This window comes from Lagenorhynchus albirostris, chromosome 3 (assembly GCF_949774975.1).
Source record: "Lagenorhynchus albirostris chromosome 3, mLagAlb1.1, whole genome shotgun sequence".
NCBI lineage: Eukaryota > Metazoa > Chordata > Mammalia > Artiodactyla > Delphinidae > Lagenorhynchus > Lagenorhynchus albirostris.
The window spans coordinates 29,414,442-29,437,100 of NC_083097.1; the positions used below are offsets into that span (position 1 = coordinate 29,414,442).

Below are 22,659 nucleotides of genomic sequence, written 5' to 3' on the forward strand. Positions count from 1 at the left end.
TGTAGCAGGAGTTCAGGAGAGAGTGCTGCTAAAACTTGATGTTTAGTTTGCCACTTACGGGACAGTGTGGGTTTTATTTGCTCTTGTTGGTTGAACTGCTTTCTAGTGTAAATGGCATGGGATTCCCTGTAGTCTGTGGAGGGCAAAGCCAGGAGAAAAGCCCCTGTGGCATGCTCCATCTCCTCAATCCTGATACCTACTCCAGCATTTTACAAACCTTAGTGCCAGGCAAAGGGGAGGAGATTAGCGAAGAGTGGGGCAGGCTTAATGAGGTTGCTCAGGTTAAGTCAGGCACCCATCGATGAGTCTAAAGTCCCCATTCTCCCGCACAGGTGAGGACATTCTGTTATTAATACTTACCCCAGTCATTAGTACAAAGTCTTCTGCACAGTTTTCAGAGCCATGCTGACTGAAGAGAATCCATTTGCAAATCACGTTTTCTACAGAACTCTAAAGAAGGTAACTTTCACCCTTCTAAAACCACTAAAGCTTAGTTCCCACTCGTTTGCGGCAATAGTCCCTTGATGGACAGCACACACCTTCCTCTCTGTACTGTCGTTGGAGTCAACAGTCACAATTCCATTTCCTCTTTTCACCTGCACAGAGATCGAGGCTGGGGCTCTGTGATGGAAACCGTCCTCTGCCTCTCCCTGCCGTGGTCCCCATCACATTTAGAAAGTCACTGAGGTCAACTCTGAGCCAGATGTTTCCTCAGGTCCAGTCAGAAACTGTAACCAAGAGACGAAAGTTATTATTGTCATTATGCCCAAGACTGTTGGATGCTTTGCTGTATAAATACAGACCAGGACAAAATATCAAAGCACAGAAAATTCTTCTTCGATGAGTCAAGCATCGTGGAGGGTTTTTTGGCCCTTTGCCATGTGCATCAAACACTACAGGTTGGTGAACCCAACACCCTTACAGGTCTTTTAGTCCTCACCAGCTGCCAATGCAGAGATTTTTCACGGCTCCTCTTACAGCCTTGAGTTGTCCGGTGAAAGAATTCTAGGCAAGAGGAAAGAAGCCTCTTGGCGAGGGGAGGAGGAAAGATAATTCTGTGAAAATGTTTGCTAGCTCATATTGCCCCTTCTCCTTTTTTGTCCTCCTTGGGACATGGACATGATATCTGGAGCTGGGCAGCCATCCTGCAACCATGAGTTAAAAAGGGAGAATTATAAACATGCTCTTCCTGACATTGTAGAGCTATTGAACCAATGCCATCAGTTGTCTACTTCCTTCCCATCTACTTCTCATGTAGGAAAAATAACCCTCTTTTTGTGTAAGCCAATGACAAAAAAATGAGATCTTCTCAACTATACCTATCAGAATACATTGTAAGAATAAATTTTTTAATTGAAATCTAAAATGTCTCATCATAAGTTTTAATAATTAAATAGGATGTCATTTCCAGTCATTGCAATTATATGATTTAAAAATAAACAGTTGCATCACTGTTAAATGTATGCAGGGGGTTGTAAACACCTCAGCAGTTTGATACCACCATTCATTCTTTTTTTTTTTTTTATTCATTCTTAACATAGATAATGAACTGCTCATTTTCACTGGGAAATTTTGCATCATTCCATTTTCTTCTTAAATTTTTATTTATTTTCCACTTTCCCCAGAGAATTTATTTCTAGTCTATGTACCTTTATGCTTAAAAGAATTGTATAGAGTATTCTCTTATAGCCTTAAGCATCAAAAATACGTATTCAAATTAATATTTATAATTCCTATAACAATAAGCCTCTAAGAGCCCAATATTTGTACCAAATTATCATTCTTTGTTTTAATACTTGCATTATATTGGTTAAAGCTACATAAACATATTTCATATTTCAAAACATACAGTCACCTAACACAAACTATAAAATTTTATTGGAGACATATCTCACAATGAGATGAGGGGCTGTTTTTTCAATTCTTTTAAAATTAATTTATATGTCTGTAGATAAACATTATCTACTTCTGAAATGAGACAGTTTTGGATCAATATCTCTTAGTTGCATAAACACTGAAAAACTATTCACATAAATAAGTAGCAGGAGCACTGAGTTTTGTTATGAACCACCTTGAAAATGATGTACCTTCATTCTTTGAACACCTTCAGAATAACATGCCACGTGAATATGCTATTCTCACAGCAGTCTACCATCAAAAGTTACTTTTAAAGGTCTGTCAGCTGAAAAATCACAATTCACCTTTGGATTTTGTTAAAAACAAAGAATTACAAATCATCTGAATTATAAACACTTTCTGGCTCAGTCATTAGATTTTGAATTGTTCATTTGGTACCCCTACTTTTCCACCCTGGGGCAATGTACCATGCGGAGAATGGGGGTGGGTGAAGGGTGTCCATTTCTTCTGTAAAATAAGAGTCAGGGAATTGTGAAAAGGGTGGCAGGACAGAGGATCTGCCAACCAAACACAACACCTTCTCAGGCAGACCAGTTTTAGGAAACTAGAGTCAACAAAGGTGGAAATTTACCACTTCCAAACTCTGTGTCATGTAGCCCTTGGGAAATCTTCATGTACACATTACGGTGAAGGTATCCCAGCTTGAAGGCTACTGGCTTAAGCTGCTCTACTGAGGCTTCCTGCTACTGCTTGCAGTTGACTTTCTAGTAATAGTAACTCTCATCTGAGATGATGTGAAGCTCGTAAATGGTCACTAAAGGAAGATGGAATAGCAAGCCTTAGCTCAATAAAATTCCATGAGATAAATTTTAAAAAGGGGAAGGAGTGAAATGAAATGAACTATTATTTGGCCTTAAGCTCTGGCACATTTTCTGCTATGTTTTGTAGGTTTACTCATTTGTAAATCAGTTAGAGGACAGACGCAGCTCAGCTCTCAGTAACACAAATGAGAAAGGAAGAGTTGTCACCAGGTGCCATTGCTCTCGAGGGTCTCATCTACCGTCAAGGGAGGTGGTCCTGCCACCAGGAGGTGTCCACAGCCCTTGTTTGTGGAACCTCCCTTTCTTTGTACATGTTCTAACACAAAAAGATCTCTCGAAATTCATCTCGGATTTTTTTGTTTTAATTTAATTTTATTTATTTTTTTATGTGGCAGGTTCTTATTATAATCTATTTTATACATATTAGTGTAGACATGTCAATCCCAATCTCCCAATTCATCACACCACCACCCCCGCTCCCCGCCGCTTTGTCCATGTGTTTGTTCTCTATTTCTGCCCTGCAAACCGGTTCATCTGTACCATCTTGGATTTTTAAATCAGGAAAAAAATAAAACCCGAGGGACTGAATCACCAGTGCAAGTGTTATCTGATTATTACTTACTGTTACCCTGAGATGAAATTTGTTTAAAATCCACTCTGACAGATGTTTCTAAATTTGGAACATTTCATTTAAGGACTTATAAAAAATAAAAAATAAATGATTAACTAATTTAAAGCCCAGCATGGAGAAAGGAACCTTCCTGGATCTTAGGGGCAAAAAGAAAAAAAACCAAAACCCCACAAAATTTCCCAAGAGAATTCCTTAGCGGATCCAAGCGCCTTCTGCATACATGTGCATGGAATCACCCTGGGTGGGAGGGATACACCAGCCAGGACCACCCTGTGGTAGGGCAGATTATTCATGGCAAAGAGGTGCTCACAAGAGGGGCCAGTGGGGCTAAAATCAGCCCATCCACTCTCCAAGCCCTGTGCTCTGGCGGGAGGAGGCATCCATCACGGGGACAAGTTTTATCGCTGTTGTCTTAATTTGCACAATGGCTCTCCTCTCTCTCTGTGGTTGCCCCGGTGGTACCTGCTTCTTTCTGGTTGAATGGATTAGACACATGTATCCCGTTAAATGGCAGAAAGGAGATGAAAGGACTTGGAAAGCATAACACATGTCACATTGGTAAAAGATTTCTGTTCTTATTTTGAATGTTCACTACTCGGAAAGGTCTGCTTTCCACCCACAGGCAGTTACAGTGGGTATAAGACTGTCCCTGAGGCCACTGAGTCACCAGGTCACAGGTGAAACGTAACATCCAATCCAGCCCCTCCCTGCTGCCTTCCACATGTGACCGAGGCTCTACTTTCCTCCCATTATCCACTGTCCTTTTTTTTCTTTCTAACACCTCTTCGCCACCTCCCCCACCCCCCAATTACTTGGAATAGTAATGTACCCAGCAGGGAAGTCGGGGCTGGAGGACACTTCTTAGACATTTTATGCAGCTAGGAATGGTCACGTGACTCAGGTCTGTCTATGAGATTTCACTGGAAGTCTTTGGGTAGCTGCGGTGTCTGGGAAACCTCTTTAAAGAAGCTAACTCAGCTGGTATGAACCTGTTTTACGCCCTTTCCTTAAGTTTCCCTTTTCTTGCCTGAAATTCCAATGTGCTGACTGGATCTAAAATGACCACCTTGAAAATCAGGGTGAACTTGAGGATGAAGCTACCCACTAAGGCAGGCAGAGCAACCACACGAGAAATCCGGACTATTGATTACGTCATGCAGCTGCAACATCAGCCCTGGATGGCCTGCCTACCTACACTTTTTTTTTTTTTGGCCACGCTGCATGGCTTGTGGAATCTTAGTTCCCTGACCAGGGATTGAACCCATGACCTCAGCAGTGAAAGCACAGAGTCCTCACCACTGGACCACCAGGGAATTCCAATACACATTTCTTTTACATGAGAAAAAGAAGAAAGAAAAGAAAAGAAAACCCTAAGCTGTTCCCGTCACTTTTTTCTGGTTTCTGTTACTATCAGGTGAATGCGATTCCCAACAGTATGTCAAGTACAGAAAGGCTCAGCTATGGAGAGGCTCTTCTTAGTTTAAAGAAGAAATTATCTTCTTTCTCATGACTTCATTTTTTTTCATAGGAATATTGAGAAGACAGCTCACAGCTATGAAAAGTGGAGACCAGGGACATTTCAGCCCATGACCAACCTGCAGTCTCCACACCCGATCTGCAAAGGAGTGTTCAGCAGAAACCAAGGCAGAGACCATGGACACAGGCAAGGGTGTGTCTGGCACTGAATGCCCGCCCAGGCCATGCTTCCTGAGCTTTGACAAGAGTTTGCAGGAGAAGCAAATAGAAAACAAAAGAATCAGCAAAGCGCCTGCCTTAGGGTTTATTCCATGATAAGTGGTGGAGTGGAGTGAGGGAAGGAGCCTGAGAAGATGCTGGGCATGGAGGCTGGAATGGTTCAGGCTCAGTGCCGTGAAGAAGGGCGTGATAAGGAAGGTGGCTTTAAAGCTTCAGATCTGAGGGGCACTGGTCCAAATTATCCAGGGACGGAATCACAGAACAGCCTTTGTTGACTGAAAATAAAGAAGGCCACAAGGGCTCAGTAAAGTATTCTAATCATGGTGATAAATGGACTATTTATAAATGGAATGGAGTATTTATACATGGAATATTTCCTGCCATATCAATAAACAAAGGATGTCACAGTCACCAATGATTGCAGCCCTCCACGGTGAGCTGGTGAGGCCTGAGGAAACTCAGGACTGAAAATACCTGCCATCTAGCAGTCCTCAGACCGCAGCCACTCCCTGCAGTGAGGCCTGAGGAAACTCAGGATGTAAACATACAGGCCCCAGACAGCTAAGGTGCATTATCAAAGGAATGATTTCGGTGAGCCCAGACTCTTGCATCTTCCCATACACAGAAAAAGTGCTAAATTCCTTAACTTGAGATATCCGGTTTTCTTTATTTAACAACAATCTTCTGATGTTCCCAATTACCTGCTCTTTGTTGCAAAACTCCTAAATATCCTGGCACCTCCCCTCGCTGCCTCGGAGCAGTTTCTCAGAGTTATCTGAAATGCTGTCTCCCAGGATACAGTCCTCATTTTGCCCCAAATAAAACTTAACTCGCAACTCTCACGTTGTGCATATTTTTTTTTTAAGTCAACAATGGGAAGAAGCCAGTGAGCAGGAATTTGTAGCAAAATAGCAAGTGGATAGGATGTGGAGAATGAGGGTTGACAAAACTGGTGGGAGATGCCAAGAAATGCTGACTCTGCCCAAACACACCACCTTCCAAGGCTCCACTTGGCCTCAGGCCTTCTTTAGCTTCCTGATCCCACACAGCACCTGGCCACCAGGCCCAGCAGCTGCCCACACAGCCACGCGGTGCCCAGGGTGACCGCCAGCAGGAACGAGAAGAGGTCCAGCAGGTACTGCTCATGCCACCGCGGCTGCTGGAAGGTGTGGGGCTTGAGGTGAGCCGCACCCGCTGTCTGCAAGATGTGGTTGATCCAGCCCACCAGCCACTGGCTGGGGGTCAGGGGGTGGGAGCGCTTCATGATGCTGGTGTCGACCATGGCAGATTTCTGCCTATTGGCAGAGACAGATGGAGGTGTTACTCAAGTGGTCTCAGAAGTCTTAGAGATCTTGCATCTCTCTCTCTCTCTCTCTCTCTCTCTCTCTCACTCACACACACACACACACACACACACACACACACACACACACACACACATTTTCCAAATTATGCACAAAAGATTCCCTTTCAAGGAAAAGTTGTTGGCTTGGCCTTGCTATGGTCTAGTTGGGTCCCTTTAAAAAGTCCAAACTGGGCTTCCCTGGTGGCGCAGTGGTTGAGAATCCGCCTGCTAATGCAGGGGACACGGGGTTCGAGCCCTGGTCTGGGAGGATCCCACATGCCGCGGAGCAACTAGGCCCATGAGCCACAACTACTGAGCCTGCGCGTCTGGAGCCTGTGCTCCACAACAAGAGAGGCCGCGATAGTGAGAGGCCCGTGCACCGCAATGAAGAGTGGCCCCCGCTTGCCACAACTAGAGAAAGCCCTCGCACAGAAACGAAGATCCAACACAGCAAAAATAAATAAATAAATAAGAAATTAAAAAAAATAAAGTTCAAACTGATATTTGCATGCAAAGATCCATGCTTGGTGCTGGAAGTGCTAAACTATAAAAAAAGTGACTAAGTCTATAAGGACTAATCTCTACCCCAAGGAGGCTTAAGATATACTACAGGAAACCATTATATTTACTGAGCATCTACTTTGTGCTGGTGCCTGGGCTAGATAACAAATGTGACTCTGGGGACTGTAGCCCAGGACGACATCTGTGTTTTCCTGCTCCTTCAAAGCATCATGTTGACCAGCACTGGCTTCATGGGCTATGAGCCTGCATATTTGCACAGGGCCCCACCCTTAAGTGGGCCTGTGCTTGATTTAATTCTCTGCTGTCACCCTCTTGAAATCCTTAAACTTTATGACAAGGGTCTCCACATTTCACATAAAGGCACATGAATTATGTAGCCAGCCCTGATGTCCAATGTCTGTGGACCATCCCAGCCCAGATGACTCCTTCACAGGGCCAGTGGATCCTGCACATTTGGGGTTTAGGTCTTTGAAAATCCAGTGAAAGTTACGAAGCCATTCATCAGAAAATGAGTATTTTAAACATGTGAGATACCAAATATGCATAAAGTTTCTGGGTTATCGGACCCCCAGAGCTTAACAACTTTTCTGGGGTTAGGAGTCACATGCAGTGTGGTTATTATTCAGTCACCTAACAAGAATTACTTGCAGGTCTCCTATGTGCCACAACGTTGTGCAGTAATGCTAAGTGTTGAGATACGATTCGGGTTTGTGCCCTCGAAGCTCTAAGTTTTTTAGTCCTTCTTCATTATAAGAAAGAAAATATATTTTTCCTCTTCACATGAGATTACTGTGCTGGTTGGAAAATTTCTTAAGTGGTCAATGGGCCCCTTTGTATTTACTCACTTAACAGGAATCCATTCAAACTTACTTTGTGGCAAGCCCTGTGCTGAACCCTGGGAACATAGCAGAAAACAGGAGACATGCGCTGTTGTCCTGGGTGAGCTTACTCTCTACTTTCTAGTGTGGGGAACAGCCAATATATTAAAACATAAAGAAATGGGCAATTACAGATCCTGTGACGTGCTAAGAAAAAAATAATATGCTATAATTGGGGTGGATAGGAGAGAAGGCTTTGGGACTATCATAGAAAGACGGTCTCTCTGAGCAGGTGGCATTGGGATGAGGCCTCGATGTCATGAAGGAGCCAACCCTGTGAAGAGAAGGGAATGTGTTTTCTAGGGAGCAGCACAGTCAAAACGGCTGAGGTGGGGAGCAGTGTGGGATATTGGGAACAGAAAGGCAACCTCCTGCCTCAGTTGGAATTCTACTATAAGCACCTCCAAAGTAGAAGACCTCTCAAAGACACCCTGTGTCAGTAGTTCGGGTTCCTCACAACTAGAAGGTATAAAATCATTCTCAGCATCTAACCTAAACTGTTCTAGTCATCCTCTCATAGGAAATAAGTCAGCTGTTAGCATCACACACATATTATTTCACATCCTGGAAATTTCAGTTTTATTGCAAAAAAGACCCACACAGTAAAAAAAAAAAAAAAAAAAAAAAGACCCACACGGTGCCCGTTGTGGTTTACATCTTCATTCAGTGTGAGTAACCACAAGCCCAGAGAGCTGCACACCTCTTGTCCTCTATGACTTGCTTCATGTTCAGAGCCAATGTCTCAGCCTTGATCTGCTTTAACTGGATGGAGACACCGAAATTTTTGACATCTACTTGGAGCAGGTTTTCAGGCTGGTCTCCAAAGAGGGGAATCTCCACCATGGGCAGGCCATGTTGGATGGCCTCCATGACACTATTTATCCCACCATGAGTGACAAAAAGGTGAACGTGAGGGTGCCCTGTTGCAAATAACAAAGGCAGCAGAACATTTCAGGATGAAAAGTTTCAGAACAAGGAAAGCAGAAAAGGCAGAAGAAAATACCAATGGGACTTAAAGTGTGTTGGAGCCATTGTGAAGATGACTTTGCTTGCTACACACCCAAGGATTCCAAGCCTTGCCTTTGTATAGAGACTCCTTGACTCAGCCAGAACCCAGGGAAGACTCAGCCAGTACCCAGGGAATTCTGTAGAGAATAGTGCTAAGCAAGGCAGATATCTCCATCCATCCATCCACCCACCCATCCATCCATCCATCCATCATTCCATCTATCCATTCCATCATTCCATTCCTTCTCTCTATCCCCTCATGTCTCTTTGCTTGGCTCACCTGTTTTCTCTTTGTGTTTCCCTATGTCTATCTCTGTCTCTCTCTGTCTCTTCCTTTCCTTGAGCAAACTTTTCTCACCCACCAAATAATATCCCTCTTCTCTGAATTCCTGACACATTCATTGATATCACAACTCATGTAGCACTCATAAAACTTACACTGTATGTGTTGTTCTCTTTAAATATATGAGAAATCACTTGAAAGCAAAGACTGGACTCTGCACATCAGTATTTGCTAGCCTTTGCTTACTTAGAGCTAACTAAGGCGATTGTTGATAATGAAGAGTTCATCTCAGCCTGTGTTGGCCAACTGGGATGTGCATAAGAACCTCCTTGTATCTTCTTTGAAATGAGAATCATATCCCATGTCCAAGACTTAAAGAAATACATTTGCAGATGTGGAAACAAGAATGTTTTTAAAATTCTACAGATTATTTTGTCATAATCTTGGTTATGAGCCTCTGATCCAGTCAGTGGCTATGGCAGTGAGGGGTCTCTAAGAAGCAGCACTAGGCACAGAGATAACCTGTTGTGGGTGAGAAAATTCTCTGGTATCAGAGACTCAGTGTGCCAAATAACTGGCCAGGAGGCTGCTCAGCGTGGCACTCAGGTACATTGGCATCAGTATCGTGAATGTATGAGTTGCTCACACCTTAGTAGCTAAGGAAGATATGTGTGTGTGTCTGTGTATGTAAGTGCGTAAGGGAACATGGGTGAACATGTGCACATAAAGCACTGAATACAGTGGCAATGTGCCCCCTGGTATGCGTTCTCAGAGCTCACAGATTGTTCAGGATTATTTTGTGGTGACCTTGTTCAAGACCAAAAGCAGTAGGTCACTGTGACTTTGATGGCTGCAGACATCAGGCCTGGGATAGAAAAGAATGAAGGGCAAAAGAACATCAGGAACATCAAAGAACATCAGGGAATTCTTTACTCAGCCCCATTAGTCCATGTGGTCAGTTAACAAGGAATAGAATACTGACACATAAGACAGGGGGCTGGCTTTCCAAGCTTCTCAGCAAGCAAGAAAGGCCAGTAGTCAAAACTTTCCACTATCACCAGGTCAAAGTTCTCATTCTTTTTTTTTTTTTTTTTTTTTTTGCGGTACGCGGGCCTCTCACTGTTGTGGCCTCTCCCGTTGCGGAGCACAGGCTCCGGATGCGCAGGCTCAGTGGCCATGGCTCACGGGCCCAGCCACTCCACGGCATGTGGGATCCTCACAGACCGGGGCACGAACCCGTGTCCCCTGCATAAGCAGGCGGACTCTCAACCACTGCGCCACCAGGGAAGCCCAAAAGTTCTCATTCTTTAAAGAATTTACAGTATCATTTCTCCTTAGCAAATGACTGCACGGAAGCCCTAGTTGCTCCAAAATAGCTAAAACGTGTTCAAATGTGCTTCTGTAAGAAAAATAAATAAATATTCATTGGAAGTGTTGATATCACAATACATAAAAGAAACTTGGTCCACTGACAGATGAATGGATAAAGAAGATGTGTTATACATATACAATGGACTATTATTCCACCATAAAAAAGAATGAAATAATGTCATTTGCAGCAACACGGATGGACCTTGAGATTATCATACTAAGTGAAGTAAGTCAGACAAAGACAAATATCATATGATATCACTTATATGTGGAATCTTAAAAAATAACACAGATGAACTTATTTACAAAACAGAAATAGACTCACAGACATAGAAAACAAACTTATGGTTACCAAAGAGGAAAGCAGGGGAAGGGATAAATTGGAAATTTGGGATCAACAGATACATGTTACTATATATAAAATAGATAACAGAGGTCTACTGTATAGCACAGGAAACTATATTCAATATCTTGTAATAACCTATAATGGAAAAGAATCTGAAAAAGAATATATATACACATATATATGCATAACTGAACTGAATCACTTTGCTGAATACCTCAAACACTGTACATCAACTATACGTCAATTAAAAATAAAGAATATTGGGATACAAAGAAAATATTCCAGGTAGGTAAGACCACAGCCAACAGCAGCCATCCTATTCTACACTGTCCATAAATATGTACCTTAGTCACTCTGGGCAGATGTTCTGCTCTTGAGAGTGTTCCCTTCGTCCCCCCTCCCTTTCCTCACTACTCCAAATCCCCAGCACTCTCTATGCCAGTTCTTAGAAAATATATCTTTGAACTCTCCATTCCTGAAATCCATGGGCACAGATGCATTATGTTAACTGAAAATGAACTGCCCTCAATGGGGCTTCTGCTCTGGGAGGCTTCTTTGACCACAGCAGACCTCACAGATCTCTTTCTACTTGATAAATTCTGCGACACTTTCCTTAAACTTCACTTATATACTGAACTTTTATGAGTGGTTTTCTTGTTTACTTAGCAAAACAGTGCAAGTCACTTGATGACACAATCCCATAAATACTGACAATATAGGCTATTTTTTTAAAATTACTGTGTATTCACATATGACAGATTTCCTCACCCAAGGGATTATTTGATCATATTAGAACAAAATCTCAGCTAGCTCAGAGGTTAAACAAAGGGAAAAGAAACCTGGTTCTGAAACATATGATTAGCCTTTCCACTTCAGTGCAGGCTAAGGTATACAGAGAAGATAATGGCAAAGCTTTCTGACATGTAATTAAGACATTGCTTATGGGATTATTCCAGGAACCTATCTTCTTGCAACGCTTTCCCATCACTGCCTATATAGATTATGACCCTGTTTCCTGTTTGTACAACATATGGGGAAATAGGATATCCATCTGCACTCTAAGATACTAGAGGTAATAAGTGCAAGGGCTCGAGACATCAGAGGCCTCCTGGCTGCATGGAGGACCAAGAGAATCGGTACCCTGGCATAGTTATAATTGTCCACCATTGCACCATTGTGCCCCAGGTAGAGATTGTACAGAGGCTGAGAAGTCATTAGCAATATACATATCTCTGCCTGATCTTCAGGGTTAACTTCAATGAAAGTGATTGTCTCAAATCATCCCCTGCTGTGTTTTAAAGATTTCACATAACAAAGGAGTGGTTACTAAAACTTTTGGATAACTTCAGTAATGCTGTAAAAATTCCTAAAATATAATTTGTTAATCATAGTTAAAGTTAAGCTAACAAATAGAAAAGTATCAAGAATGCATGGTTACCTATATCTGTCCTCAAAAATATGAAATTAGGGGAGAATAGACAAAGCATATACTTAAAATGTATAAATAACGTCGCAAGACAATACAGACTAAGTATCAGATGAGTAGGTTAGGTCAGACCTATCCCAGAGGGACTATGGTCTTCCAGTTTGAGTGAGGAAAGGAGGTTTTATGGAAATAGTCAGATTTAAGCAGTACCTTTATTAGTAAATAGATTTTCAGGAAGAAAAGAGGGGATTAGTCCTCTGTAATTAATCCAGATAGGCATGGATTTCTGTCTTTTCACTTCTATGTCTATGAGTAAGGAGTTATGTGTTCCTTTCCATTCCAGATGAAGCAAAAGGAGTCAGCTTCATGTCTTATTTTGCACGAGGTTGATTGCATTTTAAAAGGACTTTACATGGCCAGAAGCTCAACTTCTACAAAATCATTGTTTAAAAGTCTTCTCCATTAATAAATACATGTGAGGAGAAAGGAAAAAAATAAATGGAAAGGTGTCTTTGATTTCCCTACCAACAGTGAGAGGTTGAGGTACCTATGCTTCTGTGTTGGGGAGATTATAGACAAAGATTGTAAGTGAAATGTTGCAAGGAAGTCCCAGAAGAAACTACCTCCCAGTTGCTACAGGAATACCTTCATGCTTATAGTAGAAGAGAGAAAGGACAGAGCAAGAGAAAGCCTCCAATGGCTGGAATGGAGGATTTGGTGTGAAATAACTTGTTTACCCAACTATCATCATCATTCATCCCTCTCTCCCTCCCCCTCTCCATCCATCCAACCATCCCTTTATCACATCCTCAGTCCAAGCATCCACCCATTCACTTATATTACCAAAACTGTGACTGTTTAGTTCAAATAATTTAAAAAATTACCTGCCCTCAAAAGTTTCTTCCATAAAGAAATGAAAAGACTTCTTAAATTCTTTGTTATCGTCTTCAGGTAGGAACCAGTTAATAACTTTGTATGATTTCTCCTCCTCTGTAAAACCTAAGAAACACCAATGGGTTAAATGTTAAATGTGTCACACAACATGGATTAACATTAGAATGATGATACCAACATTCGATTGTGTCTTTTGAATTGTTTTTGTTCCATTTGGTTGCTTTCTTATTCAATCTTGTATATGAAAGTATTTCTTGAGAACCTTACAATGATTCAGGAATGCTTTTTAGTTTAAATTATGGAAACTTCCGTTTAAAGCCTTAATTGAATGTATAGCTATTTGTCTCATTTTATTGCTGAGAAAATAAAGTTAATTAGTTTAAGATAATTTGTCAAGGTTGATTCCAGAGCCTCTGCTCTTTCTGCTTTAGAAAAATTCAACTTCATTATTTAAAGTGATATATCCAAATAGTTTGTGATTCAGTAGAAAGTACTGAATGGCTTAATTAAAATAGTAATATTCTGCACCTCTATGTACCAACTTGGCTTCTCCTCGATTACCCATGAGTTTGATGTTTTATGCTGATGTTTGACCGCTAGCAGGCTTCAAGCCCTATCTCTCATTCCCTCTTCTGTGCATTACCTGGGCAAACTGGTAAGAAAGCCTGCATGCTCCCTCCCGTGGCCCTAAGTGGGAATTTCAAACCATGCAAGTCAGGCCCATGAGGCGGAACCCTCACCACATCCCAACCCCCTGCCCACAATAAAATTTCAAGCTAGTCATCCCTCCCTACTCTCGATAGCCATTTTTCAGGGGCTTGGGAACCTGTCCTGTTCTTTCAAAAAGTCCTTATTATTTGAGTAATAAACCTTCCATACTCTTCTTAATGCATTTGTGCCTACATCAGTCATGACGTCCAACCAAATTGTGCATAGTGACCGGGAACAGATCATTGCATGGTCCCACACATTACAGCTCCCATATCCAACCTCAGTGAAATGACTGACTCTATCCAAGGATCTACTAAAAAATACTTGGCGGTCATAGATTTGGCTAATATGTTCTGTTCAGTACCTATTTTACCAGGCTCTCAACTGCAGTTTGCCTTCACCTTGGAAGAGGCACAGTATACCTCTAACTGGTTGCCAATGGGACATTTCAACAGGTCTACCATTGGCCACAATCTTTGTTGGCAAAATGTTAACCACATCCAACTTTCCCCAGAAGCATAGGTATTAATTACATTAAGGACATCCTCCTCCAAGGAGATTCATTTCACACACTCATTCAAGGCAGAAACGTTCTCAAAGTAGTTCACATGAAGGGAGGTGCCACTGTCCCTACACAAAGCTCAAGACCCAGTACCTAAGTGAAATTCCTGGGAAAGATTTGGTCAGTCTAAGGTTTTTCTATCACTGACATTGTCAAGAAACAACTATTGACACCATAATATTTCAACGGGTCCAACATCTTTTAGTTCTTTTTGCATTCTGGAGACAACATATTTCTCATTTATATGTTTTACTTAAGTCCATGTATGCTCATTGCTTGAAAATCAGCCCACTTTGGATATGGTCCCAAATAACAAAACATCTAGAATCTGTCCAAATCACAATACAATAGGTACTGTAATTCGTGCCCCTCAAAATTGCCTTTAGCAACCTGCTCTCCTGCCTCCTGGAGCGACCTGACCACCTATGATGGCTGCATGGGTTTCCTATTGTTGCTGCAAAGATTTACTGTAAACTTAGTGGCAAAAAAAAAAAAAAAAAACAAGCTTATTATCTTACAGTTCTGGATATCAGAAGTCCAAAATGGGTCTTATGTGAGTAAAAGCAAGATGTGGGCTGGCCTGCATTCCTTCTGGAGGCTCAAGGGGACAATCGTTTCCTTGCCTCTTCCAGCTTTTAGTGTCTGCCTGCATTCCTTGGCTTATAGCCTCCTTCCAATTGGCAATCACGTCACTCTGACTTTTCCTTCCACCATCACATTCCTTCTGTTTTTCTCCTGTTATCTTCTTTCATTTAGAAGAACTCTTGTAATTACACTGACTCCACCTGGATAATCCAGGATAATCTCCCCATCTCAAGATCCTTATATCAATCACATCTGCAAAGTCCCTTTGCCTTGTAAGGTAGAACATTCACTGGTTCCAAGAATTAGAACATGGATATCTTTGTTGGGGGGGGGCATTATCTGCCTATTATTATGTTCTGCTCTCTGCACCTCAAACACTCATGTACATCCCACATGCAAAATGCATTCACCCCATCTCAACATCCCAAAAGGTCTCAAACTTTTACACTACCAACTCATAGTTCAAAATCTAATCTAAATATCATTGGCTCAAATGTCCCAAATTATAACATCCAAATAATTTAACAAGTATGGGTGAGAGTGTGGGTATGATCAACCCAGAGGCAAAATTTCTCTCCATCTGTGGACCTATGAAATCAGGAAACAAGTTTTCTACTTCCAAGAAACAATAGTGGGGCAGGTATAAGACACTGGTTACTGATTTTATTAATCTAAATGCAACGAAGTGGAAGGAAAGCATCAGTCACTGGTCATAAGAAATTCTGACATCCAAATGGGCCAACTAATATTGTTGGCCCATTTGGATGTCAAAATTCCTTATTAAGGACTGGAAACAATCCTCTGCGATTTGAAACACAGCCCTGTGAGATTGAAGCTCTAACCTCTGGGCTTACTGCTTCATCCTCAGAGTTCTTCTTTGTTCTCCATAAAAGTTATCATGCCCTGGGGTCCCACACGGGGACGATGAATCCCCTTAGCTGGTTTGAAAACCAGTGGGACTTACCAGAGGGCTGTAAGAAACCAAGCCTTCACTTATGAAGAGTGTGTATACACGCCTGGTCACTCCCAGGAACAAAGCAGAGGAAGCAGATTGAAACTCTTGGGGATCTGGCCGGTTTCCTGGGACCAGCCCAGTGCACACCAGGCCCGCACTAGGCTCCTGCTCCAGTGCGGTCCCCACTAGAGTGAAGGCTGCTATTGCCGAGGAGAGTGTGCACTTCGGGGGAACGAAGCGGCTCAGACACAGCCCTGCATCTGAACAGGGCAAGGGCAGCCACTGCCCTTGGAGGCAGTCCTCATTTGCAGAGTTTTAACATGTGCATTTCCACTAACAGTGTGTTCAAGGCAATCTAGGCTTTTTCTATCATGTCCTCAATATCCTTTCAGCCTCTATCAATAACCCAATTGTGATTCCACATAATGATTGGAGCTTATGAATCCACAAGTATGATTATTAGAGATCTTTGTTTCTTCAGTGCCACTGAGGTTATTTCTTCACTAAAGTTGTTAATAAATAAGCAAGATGGGTGTGTTCAAATTAATAGTTAATATATGGTTCAAATATTCCATACACTGAAATGAGCATCAGGTCAGAAATAATAACCTAATCATGTATTTTCCTGATTTGCAGACACCTAGCCTAGCTCTTCTAACGAAGTAACGAATGAATATGCTGGGGCTTCCCTGGTGGCGCAGTGGTTGAGGGTCCGCCTGCCGATGCAGGGGACACCGGTTCGTGCCCCGGTCCAGGAAGATCCCACATGCTGCGGAGCGGCTGGGGCCCGTGAGCCATGGCCGCTGAGCCTGTGCGTCCGGAGCCTGTGCTCCGCAACGGGAGAGGCCACAACAGTGAGAGGCCCGCGTACCGCAAAAAAAAAAAAAAAAAAAAAAGAATGAATATGCTGTTTCAAAGTCTCAGGAATGCCCATGATTAGGGAATATTGAAAGAAACCCTAGACACTTAAACCTGGAACCTAAGAATAAGACTGAATGGATCTAAAAACTCCCTGAATTGTTTATAGATTTTGATGTACATACATTTGTTAAAGGGGTAGAAGTTCAGTAGTTTCTCAAAGTTCATGCCAAATGTATTTTTTAATCTAAAATTTTAATTTAAATTAATTTAAAATTTTCATTAGATTAAATTACAATTTTAAAAATTAGATCTTAATACACTACAGCTATTTCATCAGATCTGCTATCAAGGAACGTGCAAAAGGATACGCATATAAAAGATGCTCAGTGAAGCATATAGAACTTAATCTAGAAGGTGATTAGAATGGTTTTAAGTAGGGACTCAAACAGATATTTGTACACCAATGTTCATGGCAGCATTACTAACATATCCAAAAGGTGGAAACAACAGAAATGTCCATCAACAAATGAACAGACAAATAAAATATGGTATATACATTCAATAAAATGTTATTCAGCCTTAAAAGGAAGAAAATGCTGATACATACTCCAACATGAATGAGCCTGAAAGATATTATGCTAAGTGAAATGTGCAAGACACAAAAGACAAATATTGTATGATTCCACCTATATAAGGTATCTAGAATAGTCAAATTACTAGAGAAGTAATGTAGAATAGTGTTTACCAGGGGCTGGGGCAATGGGTAATGAGCAGTTATTTTTAATGGGTACAGAGTTCTAGTTTGTAATGATAAAAAAGTTCTGGAGGTAGATGGCAGAGATAGTTGCACAACCGTGTGAATGTACTTAAAGTCACTAAACTCTATACAAAAATGGTTACAGTGGTCAATTTCATGTAATGTATATTTTATCACAATAAAAAACGTAAAAGAAATTTCGACAGAAAAAGAATTATTTTAAAACAATCTGAACAATTACAAAGCCTGAAGTCACCTTCAAAGTTTTATAATTTCTCACAATTTTATTCTTCAAAGAGTCCGCTTAATACTGCATTTTTTTCTTAAATCAAAGCCTGAGCAATACTTCAGAATGAGCAATCCAGAGCTTAAAGTCCTAAACCCACCCAACACACTTATTAACCTGCCATGTGACCCTGAGTAAATTGTTCAAGTTCTTAGGGCTGCTGTTTCCTTTTCTGTCAATAGAGAGGAGTTGCTAAGATTTAGGAGCTCATTCTAGCTAAACTCTTTGGGTTTAGGCACTTCCTACATCAGTATGCACAAACTCACGGGCAGTCACTAATTTTCAAGAAAACAAGATCATCTCAATGGTAGATTCTGATCTTAGTTGCGTAAATAAGGGACCTCCTGAGAAAACTTCCTTAAATTTCAGATACCATAAGAGGAGAAGTCATCTATGCCATAGAAAAAAGTGATCCTTACCTATTAGAAATCTTATACATGGATAACACACCTGTTCAACAGGTTTTCAAGCCAAGTTATAAAGTAGCATTACCAAAATGGTCTGTGATAATGTGTGGAGGGTTGCTTGAGATGGACTGGAAGTCAGGTACAGGAGGAGAACATAGAACTACAGAGCATGGAGTCCTGGTGGAAAGAGCCAGGAAGTTTTCCTACACCTTACATAGACACACACACACAAACACACACATGCACACACTCACCCTTTTCATTCTTTCAGCCCAGTTACATTTGAAGAAACTCTTTGAAAAGACCCTCTATGCAAAAGACATTGCTATTGCTGTTCCTTGCCTGGAATACACCCAATCAAGAATTAGTGGGGAAGATACCTGGTGGCAATAAATTTCCTCTCTGGAGAAGCATGGTGACATTACAACCATGATCTTGAAGAATCTGAGAGACCCGATTCATCAGTAGAAAATGGCTTCCACCTAGAAATAGTGCACAACTTCATTTTTGTAATGATGAGAGTAGAGATTCTAAGATTGATGGGCTGACAAATCCGGGAGAGGAGGGGTAGGGAAGCAGAAAGTTGCCAGGGAGTAGAGGAAATGAGCGTCATCAGTCAGTCTCTCCATCTCATTCTGAGTAAGCCCTAGCCCACTCACCCAGAGCCTGCTGACCCAGCTCCTTGATAAGTGGCAAACCTCCATCAAAGATTTCCTCTTGTAACTCTGGCCTCCGTGTCAGTGTGATAAGCTTCTCGGGGCTTAGGCCCTAAGGAGTTCCTGATCCTAAGGTACACACTGCATTTCAGCCGGGGACTTATGGAGACACCATGTCCTAAAGAAATAACTGCACTGGTGGAAATTGTGGCATGGTGCCGTGCATGTGAGTGTGAAGGGGTCCTAATGGACAAGCAATCAGAGCTATTTCTGGGATCCTTCTCTTTGGAAAGTATGCAAGAGTAGGAACCAGAAATATGGGTGCTTGAATAAGAGTCCAAGAAGCAACCACTGCAGCAGAAGGACGTGGAGCTATCAGTTGGAGCCAAAATGCTTGCAGTTCAAATATATTTGGCAGGAAGTTTCTCAGTTGGGGCCTGAATGTTTCACATCCATTAAGACTTGGGGATAGACTTGCAGGATAACTGTGGGGTCCATGGGATGGGCCTGCAGGATCCTATATGCGTGAGTGGCTGGGACATTGTCTATCCGAGGACAATCCTGGGATCCTAAGGAAACATAAGCTCAATCCTTGGGAGAGGGGCTCCATCTCACTAAGGTCTCCTCTTCGAACCCGCACCAACACAGGCACTTTGCTTGAATCTAAGGGTCTCAGCAGCAGAGAAAGCTGAATCAGGAGAGAAATTAATGGCAAATGGCAAGGGTTTGGAGACTGGGGTTAGAGGGATGGAGTACCTACCCTGCCCCTCACCGACCCGCACAAATGGCTCATCCCTCTTCGTCCGCCCGCCAGGGTAACAAACCTGCTCCGGGTGGTGCAGGAGAAAAAGTGTGCAGCTATTTCTTAATTTTTCTTTTTGCTGTACGCGGGCCTCTCACTGTTGTGGCCTCTCCCGTTGCGGAGCACAGGCTCCGGATGCGCAGGCTCAGCGGCCATGGCTCACGAGCCCAGCCGCTCCGCGGCATGTGGGATCTTCCCGGACCGGGGCGCGAACCCGTGTCCACTGCATCGGCAGGCGGACTCTCAACCACTGCGCCACCAGGGAAACCCTTAATTTTTTTTATACACAGAATTGTATAGCCTGACGTAACAGGAAATTATAAAGTACAAATTCCCCACACCTCTGGCCCACATTTTAATCCCAAGACCCGGGAGAAAGGGCAGGATGAAGGGCAACTACACATTCATCCGCTCATGGAGGGTCTTGGGGACCCCAGTGCCTTCTGGGTGTCCAGCCCCTCACAAACCGCACCAGCTCCGTCTCAGAGCCTGAGGCTGGGGAACAGTGTACTTTTAGGGGGTGAGGAAGCTCTCTTGCATTATTACTACAAACAGTCAGCAGGAAAAAAAGATTTTAGGACTTCCCTGGTGGTCTAGTGGTTAAGACTCTGCCCTTCCACTGCAGTGGGGTATGGGTTCTACCCCTGGTTGGGGAAGTTCCGAATGCCGCATAGTGCGGCCAAAAAAAGAAAGAAAAAAAGCTTTCAAATAGAGATAAAGTGATTTTTAAAACTCCCCACTTGGAGAGGATGATCTTGGGGATGGGAAATCCTGAGTAAATATTTGGTATGTTCCATTAGGGAGGTCCCGTATGCTCCTGCCATCGGCACCTCACTTCCCCGACCTTTCATTTCCTGCTCAGGAAAACCTAGTGGGGACTTAATTTGATGATTTACGGTTCCTTGCAGCTCTAAGATCCCCTGATTCTCAGTGATGTAAAAGTGATCTAAGAGAGCCCACTATGGGTTAAAATAAAGTCTTGGGGAAGCTCCATCCTATGATTATCCCTGTATCCTGATATATTCCTCGGGGTGAAACACTCCACTCTCCTAATTGTCACTGTAGTATCTTCCCTGCTCCACCGTGGCTCCTGGGCAGCCTCAGAAAATTATTACTGCTGCCCCCAGGAGCACCTTTCCTTGGCCTCCGAGAACTGCAAACCGCTAGTTAGCCCCAGTCTTTACCGGCAACTGCTGTGCGCCCTCCAGAAGTTTAGGGTGAGCCTCTGAATGTCCAGCGCGCGCCCTGGAGGAGGCGGCCGGGGGCCTCCTGCACAGGGCTGGATCTCAAACTTCTGGCCCCGGCCCCGTTCCTACCCGCACAAATGGCTCCCCCCTTTTCATCCGCCGGCCAGGGTAACAAACCTGCTCCAGACCGGAAAAACACACGACTCTCTCACCAAGCGCCGTTTGCCTGTCTCTGGATCTTTAACCAAACACTTACCCACCAGGGACAGAGTTAGGATTTTGGCAGCCTCTGAGAGGAGGAGGCCAGGCAGTAGGAATCCGACTAGAAGCAGCGCCTGCTGCCCCGCCATCCTTGCTCCTGTAGAAGCTGCGGGGCCGAGACCCCTGCCCCGCCCCCGCACAGGGGACCTGATGCGCAGGCAGCGAAGGAAAGGTGCTGGCTGAGGGCTTGGGGAGAAATAAGAGAGTGGTTCTGTCTGTCTTCCGTTCTGTTTGTCCCCTCTCGCCCTTGGGCCCCTCCTCCCTCTGTGAGGAAACCATTAGACAGTCTCTCCTCACCCTCCCTAACCTTGGCAGCAGAAAGGAGGGGTTAGTCAGCTGATCCAGTGCTGTTCACATAATCTCCGCCCTCCCTGCTGCCTGGGAGATAACTCTGAACCAGGAATGGTAGAGACGTTTAGAAATCACGTGGATGACAACTCTACCTCCAGGTGACTTGGACCCATCTCAGTTTTATGGACCCTTCCCCAAACTTATGGTACTTACGGTACTCCACCTAACCGCTCTAATACTTCATACTGCTGTATCCATGCTCCACTTCCCCAGGTACCTGCTTAAAATCTCTGCTAGTGTAGCAAACTCAAGACCTCCCTAAGCAAATCCCCAAGGGAACTTGACCTACTATTCCTGGATTATAGCTCTGATGGCCTTTTAAAAGGAGGTAATTTATTCATGAAGAAGTGCTAGAGTCCTAACTCTGAAGTCCAAGCCTTCACCCGGAGGACCGGACCTCTAAAGCTGAGGCTCTAATCCTGAATGAGCCTCATAAAATAGGACTAGGGATCTTTCCACAGTCTCCCTAGGTACAAGTTGAGGCCATCTTGTAATTCTGCCGCCTTGTAATGTTAACCCTGGGAAGGACAGGGCATGCAAACCCCAGAAGTCATCTTTGCATTTTCTATCCTCAAAACAAGACTGGCTTCGGTGCGGGGTTTTAGTGCAACTCTGAAACAGGCAGAAAAAGACCTCAATGACTGGAAACAAGAAAATTCCTAGAAGAAAACATAGGCAGTAAGCTCCTTGACATAGGTCTTGGTGATGATTCTTTTGGATTTGACACCCAAAGAAAAGTAACAAAAGCAAAAATAAACCTAATCAAACTTACAGTCTTTTGCATAGCAAAGGAAACCATCAACAAAATGAATCATAACTCACCACAGTAATAGAGTAAAAATGAAGTACCATATTATCTCAATAGATGCAGAAAAAAGTCTTTGTTTTCTTGACAAAACTCAATACCCTTTTATGATAGAAACTCTCAGCATAACTAGCAATAGAAAGTAATTTCTTCAATGTGATAAAAGGCATATATTTTTTAAAATCTTGGTGTATAATCATACTTAATTGTGAAACATTGAACTTTTAAGATAGGAACAAAGCAGAAATGCCTGTTCTTACTATTTTTATTCAACAACATGGTAGAAACTCTAGCCAGTTCGTAAATAAATGAATTAATTAATTAAATAATCGGGAAGGAAGAAGAAAATTGATATTGTCAGAGACACTATTGTGTACACAGAAGACCCTTATGGAA

The 22,659-nt window shown here is 42.8% G+C and overlaps 1 protein-coding gene across 1 annotated transcript; it reads right to left on the reverse strand.

The window, feature by feature from the left end:
* Positions 1–6,031: 6,031 nt before the first annotated feature.
* On the reverse strand, positions 6,032–21,196 carry UGT3A2 (UDP glycosyltransferase family 3 member A2). The gene is given in 8 exon segments (XM_060146291.1): positions 6,032–6,299; positions 8,450–8,679; positions 9,938–10,038; positions 10,041–10,110; positions 10,322–10,439; positions 13,068–13,182; positions 18,582–18,683; positions 21,103–21,196. Coding segments are annotated over 8 exon segments (1,098 nt in total).
* Positions 21,197–22,659: the final 1,463 nt, after the last annotated feature.